Source organism: Euwallacea fornicatus, chromosome 16 (genome assembly GCF_040115645.1).
Source record: "Euwallacea fornicatus isolate EFF26 chromosome 16, ASM4011564v1, whole genome shotgun sequence".
In the NCBI taxonomy this organism is placed as follows: Eukaryota; Metazoa; Arthropoda; class Insecta; order Coleoptera; family Curculionidae; genus Euwallacea; species Euwallacea fornicatus.
The window spans coordinates 1,734,869-1,756,237 of record NC_089556.1 but is presented as its reverse complement, the minus strand read 5'-3'; the positions used below and the strand labels follow the sequence as shown (position 1 = coordinate 1,756,237).

The following is a 21,369-nucleotide window of genomic DNA, read 5'->3' as shown; positions in this document are numbered from 1 at the left end:
AAATTTCCCTCACGAAACTTCTTAAACCTTAGTTGAAGCACCAACAGAATTACCTCTCCAGGGCGAATTAATCATTTCTGCAGTTCCAGAAGCATTTTTGTTCAGTTTAAAGAGAACATTGATATATTTTAATTTTGCCTCTTAACATCCACCTCTTAATCACTTCTTATGGACTGAGGGACAGCTCGTGGGAAACTAAGACTTTTATCATATAAAGAGCAATGCCTAAACCACACTTGCGCAAAATTGCGGACCAGTTGGATGCCTCTACGTATTTTTGTTTAATACAGCTAACTTGTAAAAGTTCTCATTCACGTCTCTTCTCGTTTTCGCGTAATATATGAATTATTCACTCCATTTTTTTCCTATACCTATTTGCACGTGATTTGCGAGTCATTTCGATCCTCTTAGGGTCTTGATGATCAATTCCAGGTGTCAAAATTGACTTGTTTTTAACAAATCAACAATTTATACAATAGTTTTCATTTCCTTCAGATCTCTATTCAGCATCCCAAAATTTCTTTTATACTGTATTATCTTCAGATGAAAAAAACAAAGAGAAACAAAAAGTCTAGAAGACTTAACGTAATATACTAAAGTTGAAAATTTTAACGTTAACGCAAAAGTAAGTACAATTATATAAAGGAAGTTAATAATAATAGGGGCGCTAGTACTCGTCAAAATAATAATATAATGCCGATACACTTATGGTCAAAAACACGCCATTTTCGATATACAGGTTGGCAAAGTTTCACATTTTTCTCCACGTATGCCTCTAGTAAAATTTTTGAAATGTAAAACGTCAAAAATCGAAAAAAAATTATTAAAATAGCTGAAACTCGGTCATGACATTCGAGATTTCTGACATACAGCATACGTGAGAAAAACGCAATATGTGGAACTTTGACACCCTGTATATCTAAAGTGGTACATTTTTCACCAGCGGTTTATGAGCATTTTTTTATTAATTTACGCAGTACTATTCCTCCCTGAAATATCTTCATGATGATATGTTACACCCCTTATAATTTATACAATGTAGTATATTGCGTTTTAACTCTGAGATTAAAGTTGATAGGCGTTTGAATCGCAGCAGGGTTTCGATGTTTCCGTAGTCACGTTTTTTCATTAAAAATTACATTATAAGGTTCAATATGATGACTCTTTCCATATTCATAAATAATTAGCAATGAAAATGCTTAATATGCAAGAGTATAAAATGACAAAACTCATTTATTGTCAGCAACATGTTACACATACTAAACAACAATATAATAGTGATCCTACAAACCTAAAAAATATTGAAAAAAAACCTCATAATAACATGAAAAACAGTAAATAATTTGTATGTTGTTTTATATGTAACAGTGAGAAGATGTAAGTATAAATATACTTTCCTGCATGTTTTTCATTTAATTTTAAGAGTGTATCTGTTATAAATTAAAAAATATACAAGATGCTTAAACGGTCATAAAACCACAAAAGAATCACTTTTATGTGGAATTTTAATAATAGAATATTTTGGCCTACATTTATTGCTAAAGGAAGATTATAAAAATGGAAACATGAAAAATCATCAATCATTGCCTTGTATGTATACCATTAATTTGACACAAATATTATACCTTTCCAATTTCAATAACTTCAACACTTTGATCTCTTAGCGTTCATCATGCACGCCTTTCTTTCTGAGAATCACCTTCGCGCTTTGATTTTCTTTTAACCACCTGTTGCAGTTTCTTCAAATTGTGGCGAACCAACGTCACTTTTAAAAGGCGACTAAAAATTGTCTTTGTCTGGAAAGCTATATCCCCTGGATGTTGCCCAATCTGTCTTTTGGGGAACTTATAATATCTGTATGTCAAGCCTTTTTTCTCCTGATAAGTAACTTCATAACTGCAAACTTCAACAGCCTTTAAAGGGACTTTATTAATATACCACTCAAGCCTATCTAATTTTCGGCTTTTTGTGACTTCAGGACAAATGTGATTGTCACGTTTAATCAGCTCCATACCCAAATCTGAGGAAAATGGTATTTGAGAGCAAGTGTTAAATTTGATAGAGTTGGTGATTAACGAGGAATTGGGGGTGTCTTCTTGAATGAGACTTGATGTGCTTTCCAGTTTGAATAACCTCAAGAATTCATTCTGATTTAAAGCTTGTGGCTTATGTAAAATTACTCTTAGGTCAGCTACCGGTTGTGGCAGCATTTTACGAAGATTTTCTGAGGATTTTTTTTGCTTACAACAACTTCGGGGCAACAAAGTCCTACGTTTAATTGGAATGGCACCATCGTCATCACTAAGTTTTCTCTTGCGATTTACCCGTTGTTTTAAATCTACCTCTGTCACATGCAGTTCTGTGTTCAAATTCTCAGAGGGTTTTTTAAAAAATTCACAACATTTGTAGACCAAGAAGCGCAGCAATGTCATGATATACTTGCCATCTGAGGTGAGAGTCTTTGAAATGACTTGCTCGGAAGGCCACCACTCTGGCTTCTCTGCCTCTTTAAGGAAAAGACTTCTGCACAGTGCGGCAAAATCCTTGGGCTCTTCACTAGAGACATTAGAGCTGTATTTAACCAGTTTCAGAACGAATCTCTCCAGATAATCTCGGTTCATTTTTCTCACAGCCATTTCAGGAAAATGACCTTTGAGTACCTGGTTTAATAGGTAGGATTTAATGGGCGAAGTTTTCATTTTTGTATTGGAAAATTGATGGTGCAATCTGACAATAACAAACTTGATTTTAAGAAAGTCCTAAACACTTGTAACCACTTCCACTTACAGTTATATACCTCAGTTTTTGAACGACTGTGACACTGACGCTGCAAGCCCAAGTTCCATTGTAATTGACGCATATTAAGTGACGTAAAATGAAAAATGTCTGCATTTGCATCGATATAATGTTGTCGGTTTTTCGCTACCTAGCGGTAGATGGCAGTTCCAGGCGATTTCATTTAAAGCTATTATGATTGCATTTTTCCTGCTACTTATGAGAAATTAATACTACAGATATATATCTGCTGTTACAAAAAACTTTCATTTTAAATCGTAAAAACATTTTTATTAAATCTTTAAGAACTAAATTCCAACAGAAACTCGGAAAATGAGTCTCCGCCGCCTATTGATCCAAATATTTAAACGGTAGATGGCGCTGTATTAAACTAGCTAGTTCAAATTTTCCACGGAATGCTCTATCAAGACTAGGAAAAGCTCTTGGCAAAGCGAGTATTACCACATAGCACATCCTCCATAAAAAGGAACAAAATAACTTTAAATGCCAAAACTCGCATTTATGATTGCTGTCGTGATCTACCACATCACAACTATCTCTTGGAGTAATTTTAACACGGGCTTTGGTTTAGGGGGACAACCGAGGGATTACGACAAGGTCACAATGGCCAAGCTTCGATGCGTGACTTATAGGACTTAAATAGTGTGTCTTAGATGCTGTGTCTATTATGATAATCGAAATCCTCATACAAGTAGTTCCAATTTAGAACACACTGTATACGGCATAAGTCATGTTCCCAGGGTCACTCCCCTAACGAAGACCTAAATTGGACTATTAAATAATAGTCTAGCCTTAAAACATTAACTTCAACAAATATCTGTGAAGAAGATTTGTTATGCAAATAGCTCTCGCTACTTCGCTCAAACTTTGATCCCAGGTACACCGCAATGGAAACTCGCCAAATCTGATTGTAATTATTAATATTACGAGGCCTACAACTCATTCATTTTTTGTCAAAGAGAGTTTAATATACCCCCATGCTCCCTGGTTCTTTATCGACATATGAGGGTGAGAATCGAAATTCAGTTCAATAAAATTAATCAAGGAAATCTTTTACCGATGACGCCAACAATTTCATTTATTTCAAATTTTCATAGTTGACTTATCTACTCTCTATAGATCCTGCAAGTCGGATTCCTCCGTACCCGCTCCCCTCTTTTAACCCAGCTTGCATTTCAAACCATTTCGAACCTACCCTTTCCATCATTAATCTTTAAAACATCTTTCTAACGTTAACAAAACTCATTTATTTTCAGTTTTGGGCTGCATACGTACCATGCGACTCGCAATACAAAGACGCAGTTCAACTTACTTTGGAGCAAATTGATGTAATAAGGAGATTTACAGACTGGTATCATCCCCGTCTCGTGCTGTGCACTTCTGCAGAAGGTTCAAGAGTTCTGTAAATTTTTCTTTAAAAGGTTTTAAAACTATAATTCCAGATATAAAGACTGCCCATCAAAACCACCACATGTGTTCACTAATAGGAGTAGAAGGCGGTCATTCTCTGGCCGGAAGTCTAGCAGTTTTAAGGACTTTATACCACGTCGGAGTTAGATATCTTACGTTAACTTCAACTTGTAATACCCCCTGGTAAGTTTCGTTAATAGGTCAAAACATATTAAATAAATATCTTCGTAATTACAGGGCTGACTGCTCTCATGTAGATATGCCCGGAAAGAAGCCTGAGCATGGGGGTTTAACCGCTTTCGGAAAGGTACTTTATTCCATAATTTTCATTTAAAAATATTAAATATGATTTTCTCAGGCTGTAATAAAAGAAATGAACCGTCTGGGCATGATCGTAGATCTCTCCCACGTGTCAGTCGGCACGATGCGCGATGCGTTAGACGTGAGCAAAGCTCCAGTAATATTCAGTCACTCTTCTACACATTCACTGTGCAACTCGACGCGCAACGTCGCTGACGATACACTGCGCAGATTAGCCTTGAATGGGGGAATTATCATGGTTAATTTCTATTCGTTGTTTCTGACATGCAGAGAGACTGCCACTGTAGCTGATGCAGTCGGTAAGTTACATTTCAGGATATTTTATATTGTATATATATGTATATATGCATATATGTGACATTTTAGCGCATATTAATCATATTCGAGAAGTGGCTGGCGTGGATAACGTAGGCATCGGAGCTGGTTATGATGGAATAAATTAGTAAGTAGTTATCGGTGACATTTAAACCTGATTCTGTATGAGAAAAACGGGTTTTCTAACACGACAAAAATATTTTAGCGTGCCGCAAGGACTACAGGACGTTTCTACCTATCCAACTCTGTTCGCCGAGCTCATTGGAACCGGAAAGTGGAGTGTAGAAGACTTAAAAAAACTAGCGGGTCTGAATTTTTTAAGGGTGATGCAAAACGTAGAGAGAATTAGGGATGAATTTAAAAGGGCCAACGTCCCTCCCTACGAGGACGTGATGCCTCGTCCGAAAGGAACTAGTAATTGCACATCCCAAGCCAACTATTAGGCCATTAAGTATTTTTACTTATATTAAAATGCTAGTTCAAAATGTCTGGTGTATGCATGAATAATATTGTACCCAGCGGCCATCTTGGATTAGCTGCCAAAATAGTGCAAAAATGGCTGTTGTGTGCATGACCCCCCCCCCTCAGCGACCATTTTCACTTAGCTGTCAAAACGCTGAAACTGAAGATGGCCGCTATGAATAAACGGGTTTATTTTAGGCTCAGTGTCAGTGGCCATTTTACATCAGAGTTTTGACAGCGTTACATGATGTGTCACAGAACAGATATATTTTGTAATTTTGTAATTCTTAATTTTCAATGATATTGCAATCACAATAATCAGAAAATCGCACATTTTAAGTTATTTATACATTAGAAAATTGCCAATAGAGGATTTGAAAAGTGCCAAAACTACTTCCGCTGCAATTGCTTATTTAACCTTCAGTATTCACAAATAAGGATTAATTAGAAGCCCAGTCTATTTTCGTGAAAGGGACCTTTCGGAGTTCTTTCAAAATTAATATATGGCATTGCCATCCGCCGTCAGAATAGCTATTTAAAATGGATGTCAAGACGTTGTTTAAATAATTCTAAATATCCGCTATAACCAATGATACTAAAAACAGATTTGGTAAACGCAGGTGATTATTATATAAACAAATACAAAAGTTTCAGTGTTGGCAATCATGGATTATTAAGGAGAAAAAAATCTACTAAATATTTTTGCATTATCATAAACTTCGCCACATTGCAGATCATCGTGTGACTCGAATAGTATCAATCAATACACAGTTGTGTTGATATTTTAGAAAAAACATATTTTGCCGCCATTTTAAATTTTAATATGAATTTTTTAATTCTATAAATTGAGAAATGATATAATAGAGGGTGATCACTAGATATAGGGTTGTCAGAACACTTACTAATTCAAAATGATCGCTGAGAGCAAAGTCGCCGTCCAGGTCAACATAATGCTTTGAGATTAACATTGATGTGGATAATTCGCATTTGACAATTCTAAAAATGTACCTTTAGAAATAAACGCAAATCACTCTGTCGCCATTTTCTTTGCTTAAATCAAAATGGCGGAAATTTCGAATACGAGACAAAGCAACACGACAAAAACAAAAAAATCCGCATACATGTTTTGAAGGAATTTCAGCAAAATAAGTCCGAAAAGTCCCTTTAAACAGTAAGATCAAGACCCTGCTTTAATAATTTAAAATTTCTTAAGAGTATTTATAGACTGATCCCTTGCCAGGGTATACCACCTAAGACTTTGCAAATTTTCCATACAATTTTGATACGTTTAGCTAGATTAGTAATTAAGCAATCCCCATAATAATAATTAAAATAAGTACAATTATTCACACCTTCATTTCTAGACAACCCTATAGAGCATCATAATTTAATTAAGTGAAATAATAGAGTTATGTACTATGTACAAGAGATACTTTATATTAAATACGTTTAATAGTATGATTAATATTGGAAATGGTGCTAAACACTACAAATATTAAACGAATATTAGTAATACAAAGTGACAAATCATAATGAATGTTTGGTTTGAAATACACCTACTAGAAATTAATTATATTGTGGTTTAATTTATGTATCAATGTTCAATAAAAGGCAGAAAGTGACTAGGATAATTCTACGTAGTTATAATCCTCTTGTAATTATTGTAAATACATACTAATAATGATGAGTTTTGTAGGTCAAGTATAATGGTGTCTTCAAACACATTTCGCATGCATATTTATCAAAATCCTAATCAAAATGGAATAAACAAATATATATATAATAATTGTGGGAAATGGGTTTTTGACGCCACTTTTTTAAATTTCTTTATCTCTTTCGAACTCTGAAACGAGTAATTTTATGTGGGTAATTCTAAAATAATTAGTAAAAGGATGCCAAATTTTCTACCTTAGCTAAAAGCCTTTTGTATATATTTAAAAACGGCATTCCTCAACTTTAGGTAATTTTAACGTGTGAATAGAAGTATTAAATGTACATAATCTAGGTATATTGCACATAGACATTTAGAGCATATTTCGACAAAAAATAGTAAATGATGCTAGAGAAGTAATTTATATTTTGCTAACAGTACTTATATTATAATTGGAAATATTTTTCCAGTATCTGAGCAGTGAAAATGAATAAAAGTTGGAAATTATACGATGTCGAGGTAAAACAAATTGCTAAATCTAAACAATAATTAATTTTATTAACAAAAAGTTAATAATCACCACTATACCCGTGCCATCATCTAGAATCATGTTATTGTCCTTATTTATCACGAGGTTAGAGAAAAATAGACGTTACATCTGTTGACTAACAGAAATATAATAATGAGGGGAAAGCCGTAATTGAGGGTATCTTATTTTAGGCAGTTTTATGCGAATTTTGAAAGTCCCAATGTCGATGGCAAAAATGTACAAACAATAGAAGAAAAAAAAACATTAAGGGCTTTTTAAGGAGAACGTGGGATGTTCTCTTCCAGGGCGATTTAAGACTAGTAACGAATTCTTGCAAACTCTCGTTCTAAATCGTCCAAAAGCTTGTGCCTAAGAAATGCCTTCAATGTAAATATTCTTGATATATTATCAAATTTTCAGCTGGAATGCTTGGAAAATATATCCAATTGTATTTAACTATTTTCTGGCATATGTGCTCCAAGCAGTTTACTTTTATATCCTTATACTAAACCTAAAATGGAGTCCCTCTCTACCAAATATAACCGTTTTCATACTTTAAAATCAAAACATCCATTATTTCCATCCGTTGCCCGAGCAGATAAAGCAAGATCAAGTAAACGATTTTAGAATATGTGCATTGTGCCATGCTGAGCATCAGACTTTATGCATTTTTCATAAGAGATTGTCGTATTCGGATATCTAAAACATTTTACGAGCTTTGCATATAACGTATGGTGGTGCAAGGTAAAACGTCTAAAACGTTTTGTTCGGTTTGGAAACGTTGGTAAGAAGCCCATAAATTTTACATTTTCTCTGCTTTCGTATAAACAGGCGAATGTTTGTTTTCTTCCTGTTTCGAGAGGGTTCAGGACGTGAGAGATACATGTATGTTATGCTAAAAAAGTCGTTTTTAATGTATATCAAATGAGAATCAATATGTATTAAGAATGCAAAATCTAATAGCACAATATGAATGTTAAAATTTAAAAGTATATTATATTATAAATTAAAATAGATAGGTGCTGTGGTAGGAAAATAATAATACTTTAAGTTTGTAAATTTGTAATTAATACCTATGTAAAATAAATTTAAGAAATTGTGAAATATCGCTGGACCAATTTCTTACTACGAGTAGGATAATTTAAGCCCTAGACGTTAATTTTCCGACATATCACTACCTAAGTAATAGATAATAAAATGTCAAATGATGCGGCATTTCATCAAGCCTTGGGACACTAAAATGTACCGCACCATCATCAGTACTACTTCCAGTTAATATTAATCTAGGTCAGTCACTATTAGGAAAAGGTAACCACCCTTAGGAAATAATAGAATAAAGTGTACGTGTATCGAAAACCCGTTTTTAACCTTTGTTAATGTTTTATTAAAATAATTTGAATATCGCTGTTAATAAAGAATTTATAAGATTGTGGTAGTTTGCATTTGAAAAAAAGTTCTTATTACATTAATGAGACTTTATTTATATACACACAATACAGCAGGTAAAACGTATCGATAATTTTTAAAAGCAACTAAGAACCATTAACTCTTAGTTAGGTGCGCCGGTGTAATTTGTACTCTTAACACATCTCACCAAACAATCTACCAACGCCGTATCCGTCTCAAAAACTAAGAAATGGCCCTTCTGTATTTTTTTCCCCCCTAATAAACATAAACAGCGTTAATAGCAAAGTTTTATACCAGGAGGTAAAAGGCACTAAGAATGATTAGAAGAGAGTACATGAAAAACTCGCCTATTTCTTGCGTAGAGCTCATTTGAAAGAAAACTTACCCTTAGACCAAAAGCTATTTCTACGTAGAATCTTACAAGAAAATATGAGCTCGTGTAATTTGTGGTAAGCGCAAAAACAGAGAAACAACTATAGTATCCGATTTCGGCTAATGTTCAATCTGCAAAGAACATAGCCAAATACATAGTTATAAAATGCAAAAATTGCAGTAACAATGAAAACTCCTCAAAGAGTCAATAAATTTTATTTTAAAAAATTTGATTCTTATTGCAACCGTCAAAACTGCAAAATTTTATGTTTCGTGAAAAGGTTCTTTAACTTTCTTTATGATAATTTTTATTTAGACTTGTCCTTTGTTTTTATCATAGTTATATATTTTAATATAGAAATAATTTGTCTCGTTTTCATTCTGAAAAAAGCATATTTTTTCAAAATAACGTAATGCTGTACAAAGTATACTATGCGCCTTATTGTATCAACAAACTAGGCGCGCTTAACTAAAGGTTAATATTAAAATTAGATTGTGACGTCTTTATGCGACTTAGATTTACTAAGTAATTAGTTGTGACGTCTTAAGTTACACTTAACTAAACATACTTAATTTTATACTTAAAAATATTGTTATAATTTTAAGATACCTCATACACTCAACATTTGAACCTTACTTACTGAAAATTGTCTTTAAATACTGAACAAGTGCATATTTATAACTGATGTAGATGGGCACAATATTTCATTTAAAACCTATTTAGAAACGAAGCCGTTACTCTTTTGATGGACGTTGTTGAATGCGTGAAGATTGCGACGAATATCATGGTTCCTGCTATAAAGGTGAATATTGATTCAGACGATCATAGTTTCAGATTTTCGTGATTTTTAGAATTTAAAAATAGTCGCGCAAATCAATAACAGAGGACAGGGAAGAGTCAGTACATAACTCATTAATTTCAGTTACGATGAGCATTCACTGGACAAACGAACTCCGAATGAACATCCAACACCAAACAAGCAAGTTAAATTCGTTTAATAAATAGTATTAACTGGAAAGGAATCTATTGAGAATTTGTATTCGATTGAAATTTAGCAATGTGCAAATGGTATGACTACATTTGAATCGGCTAATTACAATTTAGGAACGTGGCCTTTATAAACATGAAAGGATGCACGGTAAAATTGTTCTTTTTTTTTATCCTGAGAAACCAGCTGCCGCTACTTTAATAATTTGAATCAGTGAATACTTTGTTGTTTAGAGTAATTAAACCGAACTCGCTGTTACCAAACCTGTAGTGTAAATCAAGCGTGAAAATAACTCAACTACCTTGAAATAAAATATGTAGAACAACTACAAGAACATGCTTTTGTAACATGACGTGAAAAGCCATAATATCAATTAAGTTGGCGAGACGTAACAGCAGTGTGTTACCGCCTAAAAAGCGAAAGCTTACCTATTTGAAGCCACCATAATGGGAGTCTTCTTCTAGGAAATGGGCAGCCACTGGAAAAATTATTTTCGACTTAAATTTGAGTGAACTGAATGTATTTTTGTGATATATTTAAATTATTACTTAAAAGAAATTGCGCAATATATTCACATACCGGGATCCATCTCCTGTTCTTCCTTAATCACCATTGGCATTACGTCTATTGTGGTTGAGATAGGTTCAGTTTTAAGCCATATGGGTCTAAAATAACAATATAAAATGTTTACTAACATTAAAAAAAAATACAATTTGTTATAACATAAACTCACCAATGCAAACATTAGACGTTTGCTTGTCAAGATTAAATATATTACACTGTATGTACTGATGTTTATACTCACACATGATATTCTGGAGTCGATATTTTGGCATTTAAAGAGCTCTGCAAAACGTCCTCCGGAAGTTCAGTTTTTATTTTTAAAGACCCGTGTTCGGGATTTTCAGATGTACCCGAGTAAAGCCAATGTCCTCCGTCAATACAACGAGTACTTAAGTTAGAATTGCCATTTGCCTTGGAGGCACTGCCGACGTCAGTTTGACTCGAGGTGAAACTTTCCGAATTCTAAAGTTTGCACAAAGGAAAAATTAACATATTTGAAATAATGAAAGGAAAATTGAAAAATGTTGACTATCAAGAATGACAAAGTTAAATAATGGCTAATAAAGTAATGTCTACATACGGCACTGTCACTACTCTCATTTCGTTTACGGGTGTTTTGAAGTTTGGGTTCGCCTGGCCGACCTGTTCAAAAGTAAAGTATTTTAATCATACATATGTAGATGATTCTATTGTTTTAAACCGCGTTTCGATTACTCGGTTTGCATTGTCAATATTTTAGGGCTAATTGAAAGGATTAAAAGAAATTTATGTATAAGACAATAAAACTTTTTATTATTATTATTGGCAAAGAACTTTTCTACTCTTTATAAATTACCTACATCTTTCTGTAAGTAATCAGGCAAAAACCACTTACCGACTGTTCCGTGCAATCTCCTAAACCGCACAATAATGTTCCTGCTATACATTTCAGTGTTGTGGGTGTTTCGAAAACCTTCAATTGCATCCTCCGCAGAGTTGAAAGACACAAAAGCATATCTCGTATACTTCATTTTTTTGGCAAAACCGATGTCTATCCTTTTATACTTCGGATAAGCTTTCACCACATCCTCAACAGTAACCTGACAGATACAATTAATTATTCATATGTGCGTGTTAATTCTAATTTTAGCAAATTATAGACTATTATTACCTCGAGTGATAAATTCCCTACATAAAGTGTCTTAGGATCAATATCTTCCGGCCCTTCAGCTGACTGATCATCTTTGGAGGTTTTTGGCTCAGCAGTTAAAAACCCATAACCGAATTTCGTTTTATTTAGATCCTCCATAGTTTCCTTAATACGTGATGCATCCTATATTGAAGAAAAACAAGTTGGAAGTAAAGAAAATTATAATAAAAAGAACCTATTTTTGCTATGTTCTTGAAACAAAATTTCTACTCCACTTGTCTACTTACCGATAAAGATACAAAACAAAATCTAGGAGTGTACGCCTGTTGAAAATATACACGTTCAATTAATGGATGCAACTTTGATACAATATCTCGGCTCAACTCCAAATCTGGAAATTTTATAACCAACTGGTGGCGTTTGTGCAACTTATTGAGCTCTGTCTCCACATCCAATGCGTGCTGTGATTCCTCAATAGTCCATTCTTTCTTGGAATATTTGTTTTGAGATAGAGGTTTCTTCTTTTTCTTTACTGTGTTTTTTTGCATGGTAGAATCGGCCTAAAATAAAAAAAAAATCCAATGTAAATTGGAAACTTTAGCCAACTTTTTTGAATTTAAAAAAGTTTTCATAGAAAATAAATTTTTAATTCAAATGGGACCGTAATGGAAAATACATTTTTATATTAATTGAGGGGTAAATGGAGGTAAAGTTGTGCCTTCATGATTTTATTTTTTCTTTTATTCTTTGACAATAAGAACTAAATAAAAGTAGGAGTTCTTAGAACGGTAGAATGACAAAATATTTTCAGGTAAACCTTTCTGAAAATATAATACATCCATTCTTGTGCAAATGAGAACTCTTGTTAAAGTTTAGGTGACAAGTCGATTTGAGGTAAGTGATATTTGTTCATTTAACCTGCCACTTTTAATTTATATTATCTGTATTGATGTTTACTCTAAGCGAAATTTGTGAAAAATTAGTTGTTTTTATGTCCCATGTAGTCATTTTCCTAAAACATAGATCTTTAAATATAGAGATTCTTAATGAATAAGAGGCCACTCATTGGGATTTATCAAGTGAAAGATATACACTTTAAAATAATTAAGACTGACCATAATATAACACATAATAAACAATTGTTACTTATGTGTAATATCTAAATTATCTGATTGAAAATGAACACAACTCACCTCATGTGACATGTTTCTCTTTCTATTTAAATGGTTGTTATAGCCCTTTTTGAAATATCCATAATCATCCTGCGCCCACTGGGGACGAATATTGCCTTGTTTCACGGCAACATACTGTCCAGCCCCTGTACCAAATAACTAGATTTACAGGGCTGCTAGAAAACTGACAAGTATTAAAGCCAAAAGCACTTTTAACTGGTTAAGTCCGCGTATTTTTTATGGACAAATTTTAACCTTTGGTTTTATTTCATTCTATGGCATTATTGATAGATATTTGACGATTTCTGTCGGTTGAATTATAATTTGATTAGTGAACTTTGGGCCTACCAATTAAATCTCTACTAGTAGTTTCTACTAGCATAGTCTAATAGTTCTAGTTATTTGACAGTATTATTAAAATATATATAATTATTTGTTCAAGCACCATCCCAAAAATGAGGGAAGAAAAGCTTCTGACACTCATAATCTCATTTAATAATAAATTATTGATTAATACCTAAAGAGGGGAAACTGGAACTTTGATTCATCCTTCCATAAGGCCGGATTGAACTTGTGGCATTTCCCAAAGATGGACTAATAGTCTTCTTATATGGATATGGTGGAGGTTCTGAGAACATTGGCATATATGGTGTGGGAGTATTTTGAGCAGTGGAACGAGGTAGCATTGGTAGAGATAATTCAGGTGATGAATTAGCTAATGGACTTTGAATTGGTGGTCTAGGAAATTATCAGATTTACTATATGTATTATACATAATATTTTTTTCTACAAGTTTCGTTACCTGTTAACCAGACTTGGAACATTTGGTCCTTGATAATATCCATATCTCCCATATATTGAAGGTTCATTTAGGCTCGCAGCTAGGTTATATTGAAATTATATAAAATTAAATAAAAATATTGTGCAAAAGATCTATTACATGTTTATTTTAGCATGGCATATTGACTGATTTAGCAGCAGTTTAAGAGAATCAAAAATTTTAATTTTACTCATGACTTTAGTGATGACATTCATCTTCAGTGTCTTAATATACTATTAAGAATAGAATAATTAATATTGCAGTGTGTTCCCAATCCTGCAAAATCCTTACCTGGCTCCTTCTTTACTGCCACATAATTTGGACCCCTGAATGAATTTGATTGCTATAACCAGAGAAACCAAAATATGAGAAAATTATCAAATTGCAATCACTATACTAGTAGTTTGCAAATCATTAGTACATAGTTCAACCTCAATCAGTTATTACTACTGGTAAAGATTTGCAAATTAGAACATCAATATAGCAGCATAATAGAACTGAGATTTGACTAATGTCAAATGTCATTTTAAGATTAGCTACAATTAGTATCAAGTTTGGTTATTATTTTGCTTGACATGAGACCACATTACATCAAATATTGTAAGATATGTATATAGCCTTAATGAATGTGGTGTGGTAGGTTAATATATTCTACAGTGCAACTAGTTGTCCAAACAATTTATAGGGTATGCTTATTTAAATTGTGTTAATTACTGTGTTTTCACATAATACAAGAACTACAAACAAAATAATTATTGAGGAGCCTCATGAACCACAGTAAAAGAAGTAGAACGTGGTAAAAATGGTGTGCCGCTACTACCCACTACTTTGCCACATCTTACAAGTTATTACATTTATTATTTCCCATAGAAATTGAATTATAAAATCAAATTTCTACTTTTTTAAGATATAATTTGCACAAAATATTGAGGACAAAGGGACAAAAATGTGAAATTTTGATAATATAAAAAACTTGCTACTTGTATTATTATTATGCATATGCATAAGCATTTTAAATTTTTCAAAATTTCACAAAGTCTCTGGTAACTTCTTTGTCCCTCTATCAAAATTGCAAAATCATCAATAACAATAATATTAAAAGATTGCTTGAGATTATCAGCATTAGTTCATACATAGTTGAACCCATTAATGTTAATTAGGTTAATTTAGGGATAATGTCGAATATACCTCAATGTAATGTTAACAAGTATTGAACTATGTGGCTAATAACTCCCTAGTCTCTAACTACTATCAGCTGTTATGAAATGACAACGAAAACAACAAAAATTAATACTGCTGTCTGGAAAAGTAAATTACTTTTATAAACATATAGTTAAAAATTTCCTATAATATATTTTGTTGTTTCAAAAGTCTGATGTGGTTACAAGACAAAAGTTCCTTCTCCACTTTAATTTACAAACATCGAAAATACGGCTACAATTTATTAAACACCTAGTTAAAATATAAAGTGGGGCACTTACGCGATAACCTGGAGGAGGCTTACTGAAGTCTTCCATAGTCTTTTCCTTCAAATTATCTTTGAATACTCCTGGATAGTACTGGGTAAGAACTTTCACTGGATATTTTTAATAGTTATTTATTCATTATTAATCCTTTCTATATATTTTAACTAATAAATCACTAGTAAGTTTTTAAATTTTAATTAAAAAATAAAGCTTTTAATTCTTAGTTGTTATGGCAAAACCAACTTGAATGTAGAAAAAACATAAATAAAACACAAAAAGTCAACGTCAATACACTACTAGGGGATTTCAGTTTACGAGGCATTCACACTCCAGTTTGTGGGGCTTTGAGGTTAACTCTCATTTCATATAGGATGCATTACGTATTATATAACAAGGAAATTTTAACTGACGCTGTAATCCAGTTCTCCGCTCAAGATTAAAATACTCACCAATGAAAATGAAATCAACGATAAATCATATTTGGGAATAGAATTTCACAAAGCCCACAGTACCAACACCTTACTCTTGATATTGAACCTTTCGAGTAGCTGAAGTAGTTTAAGTATGTTAGAAAATCTAAAATCTCGATACGTCATAGGCATGTCAAATTGACAGAACTGTCAACTTATTGTCCAAATTGTTTATATATTTTCATCATTTGAAATTGTATTTATGTTTTAATTAATTAATTAGTTTTTAATTGGGGGAAGATCGTGATTTGTCTTCCTTAGAGGTATAGAAGATTTAGATTTAATTTCGGGTGAAGATGCTGGCACAAAAGGTAAGAATTGTATCCAATATTTTATTATTTCAAGCAAGATGGGGATATAATGAAAGGCGCAAAATTCTTTACAATGACTGTGACAATTTTGCCATCAATCACTATAAAAAATAACTAATTATTTTTGTGGTTTTCGCAAGTAATTAAAGCCATTAAATTATTCATAAATCACATGAAAGCGCGCCACTTAGGCAGAGTCAGGAGTTCAAACATGCGCATATAGCGATGGCACAGCCGCATTTTTGGGCGTGCGTTTCGGCAGCGGCAAACGTAGATGAAAAGTAGAAACAGCCGTCCGCGAACACCTTTAAAATCGGTAAATCGGCCAGGAAATTTACAGTTTCGGTTACGGTACGGTGGAAAGTGTGTCGGTACCGGTTTTGTCCAGATGTGAAAACTATTTCTCATAAGCGGCAAAGTCTAATTCATTCGGATAGAAAGTAAAGTGAGAACAGTGCCTGTAGGGAAAATGAAAGAATACAACCAAGTCACTTTACCCAATTACTCCTACGTTTTCAATTTTGAGTCAGACTTCATTCATCAGAAAACAAGAACATGGATGCAAGACAACTGGACATGGGGATTTTATTATGTGGGTGTCTACATGGTGTTGATATTTGGTGGACAATACTTAATGCAACACAGACCTAGATTTGAGCTAAGAGGCACTCTGTGCATGTGGAACACTCTCCTGGCCACTTTCAGCATTATGGGAGCCTGTCGAACTCTTCCAGAATTCCTGTGTTCTTTGAACCATCATGGGCTCTATCACTCGGTTTGTGTGCCTTCCTTTATTGAGCAAGACAAAGTGTCTGGCTTCTGGACGTTTATGTTTGTGCTCAGCAAGCTCCCTGAGCTAGGGGACACAATATTTATAGTCCTTCGCAAACAACCCCTTATATTCCTGCATTGGTATCACCACATTACTGTGCTACTGTACTCGTGGTTTAGTTACACTGAGTATACATCTAGTGCTAGATGGTTCATCGTGATGAATTATTGCGTCCATTCCATTATGTACTCTTATTATGCACTTCGAGCTTGGGGTCACCCCCCTCCCCGCCAGGTAGCCCTGGTTATAACCTCTCTCCAGCTGCTGCAAATGGTCATTGGGTGCGCCATCAATCTGTGGGCCCATCAGCTGCTACAGCAGGGTATTGAGTGTCATGTGACTCCTTTCAATGTCAAGCTTTCCATAGCTATGTATTTTAGTTACTTTGTACTTTTTGCCAGGTTTTTCTACAAAGCCTACATTGCCAAACATAGTAATAGGAAAACTGCCTCCACAAACCCTGATTATCCTTTAATGAAATCTAAAGTTCAGTAGTTCAAACTATGTAGAGAACTGCTGTGTCAAACATTCCTTGCAGATGCATTTTTAATATACAGATTTACTATTATTGAAAAATTGCATATTTTACTAAATTTTTGTATAGGAACAGCTTTCCTGTTGTTACCACCACAACCTACTTTAGCGTTGTGAAATTTCAGCGTTTCTCTTTCTTTTAGTTTATTTGTTGTTACATAAGTAAGATAAATCCAAGTTTAAATCTCCCATATAAGAATATATTATGTAGGCAACAGCGGGATTAAATAACCTCATTATCAAGGCTAGGAATCTTAAATTGATGCAGTCTAGTGAGGACGCCGTTATGTAATGCCCAGTGCAAGAACCTCGTAACAAGCAAATTTCACAGACTCATTTTGAAAACTGTTTGATTTAGTTTGTAATTAATAGTTTTACTGCTGGAACTTCAAAGTTTAAGTCATTTTCCAAAGGGGGTGATTTCTATAGAAACGAGGAAATAAGGGCAGATCATTGGTTAATTTCTTGGCATGATTTTCTCCTAAAAACTATAATTAAAATACACTATAACTAATAATTTTTTCCTTCTTAAGTTGTCAATCATACAAGACACTGCATTCTTTTATGAGCAATTGCTTACATGATGTATATTTATGACGATGATCTAAGTATCATCTTGCTAAAAATATGCCAATTTCACAAGGCTTTGATACTGAGTATTATTCCCGAGCCTGACCACTCGAATATGGGTCATGTTAGGCTTAGTTTCAACCATGAGAATGTTAAAGTTAAGTTTTATGCTGTGAAAGGTACCCTATAAGGATAGTGTACAAAAAGAGGTATTTTATTGTATTAATGGGGATAAACCTATTTTTTACTTGCTGGGTGGGGTGTATTTATTATATTCGCGGACTAGTCACTAGTTTATAAATTATTGCCACTGTATAGAATATTAAAACGCACGTTTTACTTTCTCTTAAAGATTTTAATCCATTCCTTTCATTTCGTAGCCTAAGCAAATTTTTCTGTTCGGTTACGTATGTTACCCATGTGCAAATGTCACACACTAGGCCAGACATTACAGGATTTGTTAGATAATTACTAACGATTTTTATTTATTCGACCATGTTTTATGTAGAGCACATACATACATTGGGATTTTATAATACAAAAGTATGAGGGGGCCTTTAAAATGTCAATGATATATTGCTAAACACGAAACGAAACAGAGTGAGTTTTGAGTCACAACCACTTTAAACGGTCTCATGCTCCAATTTTTTATAACAAAGACATCAATATTACGACTAATTAACGCTTCCAAATGTTCTGAAGTAATATGAATTTGTTTAAAAAAATTGTCAAGATAACTCACAATTGAATTTTCTAATATTGTTTCTCAAGCAACCATATAAATACATATGTATGCGTTATAGAGATCGTTTTATGCTGCAGCCCGCATAAACCATAGATTGTGATGCATGCGTAATAAAAATGAATTTTTTGCATTAAAATGTACATTGTAAATATTTTTTCTTTGTGTCCCTCTATAGTACAAGGATTTAAATCCCTAACATACTTATCTTACAATATAAGTGGTTAATTACATAAATATTATGGAACATTACATTGTATAGATCGCGTTAAATTCATGTAATGTTAAATGAGTAGGTTCGTTATTTAGAACCTTTCGGCTTCCTAAAACATAGCAATTTTATCTAATGCTAAGTTTAAGCGAAGTTAATAAAAACTGAAATTTTCAGAATACAAAGAACACATAAGTAATTCGATTCGCTAATGTACGTTTTCCTGTATTATTTGAGCAATTTTCAGTCACAAGTCCAGATAATTTCATCGTGTATGATTTTTGCGCATATTATTTACCTAACGATAATATTAAATTGGAATCTGTAGTTTTTTTGTTTCGTTAAATCGAATTTTTTACCTGTTTTGTGATGTACTTAAAAGTTATATAAAAAGCAGAAATAAAGCTTCCGTTTAAATATAATGATTTTTATTTTTTCATCCTAATGATATTTATTGTATGTCATTATTACTTAATAGTGCAAATGTATTAAACGTTGATGATAAGTTGCATAATTATTTATGCATACATTTTTCCTTTTTTAAATACACGACAGTTTTACAAGCCTTCCTATTTTACCAGACCAACATACCATTAAGTTATGCTGCAATATTAAAAATTCGATAAATCTGATTTATTTGCATGACCGAACGATGGCAAGAAGTGTTATATTCGGATTTTTGAATCCTCTTTGAGACTGACTTGTACAAGTAGGGCTTAAGCTATTAGAGTCCTATCGATAAGAATGAAGTTCATGTTACAAATAAAATTAATTAGACAGCAAGAAATTCCTTTAAAGAAGGGCTTGAGTGAGTTAAGACCTAAGTTGAGCATAGCTTAAGCCTTACCTGTATAATATGTATATGTGAGCATTCTTTGTCCATGTTGAAACAATTAATCAATTATCTGAAAATATCATGGGGTTCTAGCTCTAAATTCCTCCCAAGATAAGTGCGAGAAAATGGTAAAAGGGCTGTCACGAATCTTCGCATTTCTTGTTTATGTTAAGACCATTAATTGGCATTATCTGAAAGTGGTGCAGGCTTTTGGTACCAAACTCTTCCCCAGATTAGCGTGGGAAGAGAGGGTTGTTTATAAATTCCTTTAGCGTAGATGAGAGTGACGTTTAGGGGGGTTTGGTACCCGTGGGAAAAAGGGCGAACAGCCTTTCCATCTTATCGGTTCTCTCACGAAGAGGGGATGTATTCTGTGTATGGATACCGGGTGGTATCGGGATTCCATTTTTGGTTCACGGAGAATAAAGAAGTGCTCTGAGAATTGCGTTTTTTTCTCTCCGCCCTTGAACCGCGAGTCTTGCATATATATGCAGAATGCGGCCATAACTTCACAGTCATGAAAATATTCTTTACATTGCCAAACTGGCCAGTATTTGTGCCGTTGTAAGTTATCTGGTGTTTATCAAGAGGATTATTGGAACAAATGTATGCAGACACGAGCTTAGAAATTTCAATTGTAATTATTTTATTTAGTTTAACTGTTATCTTATTGTAGTGATTAATCGTGAAACCGTGATTAATTGTCTCCGTGGAGTATAATTAGTTTACAAAGAAGGTGTAACAAACTAGGTACGAAAAATATAAAAGAGTAAATTCTGAATTTTCGTGTTTTATGCTTGGAGATTAGGAAAGGGAAGGAAATTAATGAATTAGTTTGAAAATTAGACCAATTAATGTTGATATTTCATGAGACCAGGAATGAAAAATAGATACGGTTGCTGTGAAGTAGGTTTATCCGTCGTGTTCCTAAACCAAGTCAACCACTATCTCAATATTGTTTACCTGACAATCTAAGGCAAATGGTTTCTATGGAAATTATTGTCAAATGATAGGTCATCGTCGATATGGTGACACAAGACACGTTATAGCTTTGTATTTCAGATTTAATGTATTTTTAATTTAGGTATTTCTAACGGAATTTTTTCATATCTAGCAGTATTTGTGACCCTCACAGCTTAGATCCTTCACCGATGCGCGCCTTGTAATTTAAACTTTCGCGTGATAACAAACCATTTCCCAACCTTGGTGAATCATCTACCTTATGATTGGTACATAGAACAAAATGTATAAAACGTTTCTATGCCTATAATAGCTAAATTGCCTTGTTTTATTTATGAATGATATATATGAGTTACTAAGTCACTCCCTTTTCGGGACAATCAAAGTAGGGATGTTTTCTTTGCCACCTCAAGGCTGTGACCGGGCATCTGCGTTTAAATAAATATTCAGGTACTATTTGTAAATGTATATTTAGTTTTGTTGAAACTACCATGTCTTTTG

General features: G+C 33.4%; 4 protein-coding genes across 7 annotated transcripts in view; 2 read left to right on the top strand and 2 right to left on the bottom strand.

Moving 5' to 3' along the window:
• The window catches only part of LOC136344129 (uncharacterized), a 163,442-nt gene extending 154,531 nt beyond the window's left edge, over nucleotides 1–8,911 (top strand). For both annotated transcript variants that reach the window (XM_066291276.1, XM_066291275.1), the window contains exons 7-12: nucleotides 4,053–4,185; nucleotides 4,239–4,389; nucleotides 4,444–4,513; nucleotides 4,565–4,826; nucleotides 4,894–4,969; nucleotides 5,048–8,911. In XM_066291276.1, coding sequence (XP_066147373.1) covers nucleotides 4,053–4,185; nucleotides 4,239–4,389; nucleotides 4,444–4,513; nucleotides 4,565–4,826; nucleotides 4,894–4,969; nucleotides 5,048–5,285 — 930 coding nt within the window. In that variant the 3' untranslated portion in view covers nucleotides 5,286–8,911. The remainder of the gene's footprint in view (nucleotides 1–4,052; nucleotides 4,186–4,238; nucleotides 4,390–4,443; nucleotides 4,514–4,564; nucleotides 4,827–4,893; nucleotides 4,970–5,047) is intronic.
• Nucleotides 1,206–2,892, bottom strand: LOC136344141 (uncharacterized). Its single transcript, XM_066291297.1, has 2 exons — nucleotides 2,788–2,892; nucleotides 1,206–2,727 (listed from the first exon to the last, which is right to left on the bottom strand). The coding sequence occupies exon 2, from the start codon at nucleotides 2,697–2,699 to the stop codon at nucleotides 1,671–1,673; it is 1,029 nt and encodes a 342-aa protein (XP_066147394.1). The 5' UTR covers nucleotides 2,700–2,727; nucleotides 2,788–2,892; the 3' UTR covers nucleotides 1,206–1,670.
• Nucleotides 8,912–9,554: 643 nt separating the features above from the next.
• On the bottom strand, nucleotides 9,555–15,677 carry Pof (Painting of fourth). 3 transcript variants are annotated; one of them, XM_066291285.1, is made up of 14 exons: nucleotides 15,419–15,675; nucleotides 14,229–14,280; nucleotides 14,058–14,170; nucleotides 13,920–13,998; nucleotides 13,635–13,855; nucleotides 13,139–13,263; nucleotides 12,233–12,505; nucleotides 11,967–12,128; nucleotides 11,691–11,895; nucleotides 11,397–11,458; nucleotides 11,058–11,278; nucleotides 10,832–10,917; nucleotides 10,681–10,730; nucleotides 9,555–10,058 (listed from the first exon to the last, which is right to left on the bottom strand). In XM_066291285.1, exons 5-13 carry the CDS (start codon nucleotides 13,801–13,803, stop codon nucleotides 10,681–10,683), a joined length of 1,353 nt encoding a protein of 450 aa, XP_066147382.1. In that variant the 5' UTR covers nucleotides 13,804–13,855; nucleotides 13,920–13,998; nucleotides 14,058–14,170; nucleotides 14,229–14,280; nucleotides 15,419–15,675; the 3' UTR covers nucleotides 9,555–10,058. The 3 variants fall into 3 exon arrangements, with proteins under 3 accessions (XP_066147382.1, XP_066147380.1, XP_066147381.1); XM_066291283.1 differs by lacking the exon at nucleotides 14,058–14,170 and having other exon boundaries at nucleotides 15,419–15,677; XM_066291284.1 differs by lacking the exon at nucleotides 14,058–14,170 and having other exon boundaries at nucleotides 9,555–10,055; nucleotides 15,419–15,677.
• A 611-nt stretch (nucleotides 15,678–16,288) lies between these two features.
• On the top strand, nucleotides 16,289–19,495 carry Baldspot (elongation of very long chain fatty acids protein baldspot). The gene has a single exon (XM_066291299.1). It carries the CDS (start codon nucleotides 16,654–16,656, stop codon nucleotides 17,509–17,511), a length of 858 nt encoding a protein of 285 aa, XP_066147396.1. The 5' UTR covers nucleotides 16,289–16,653; the 3' UTR covers nucleotides 17,512–19,495.
• Nucleotides 19,496–21,369: the final 1,874 nt, after the last annotated feature.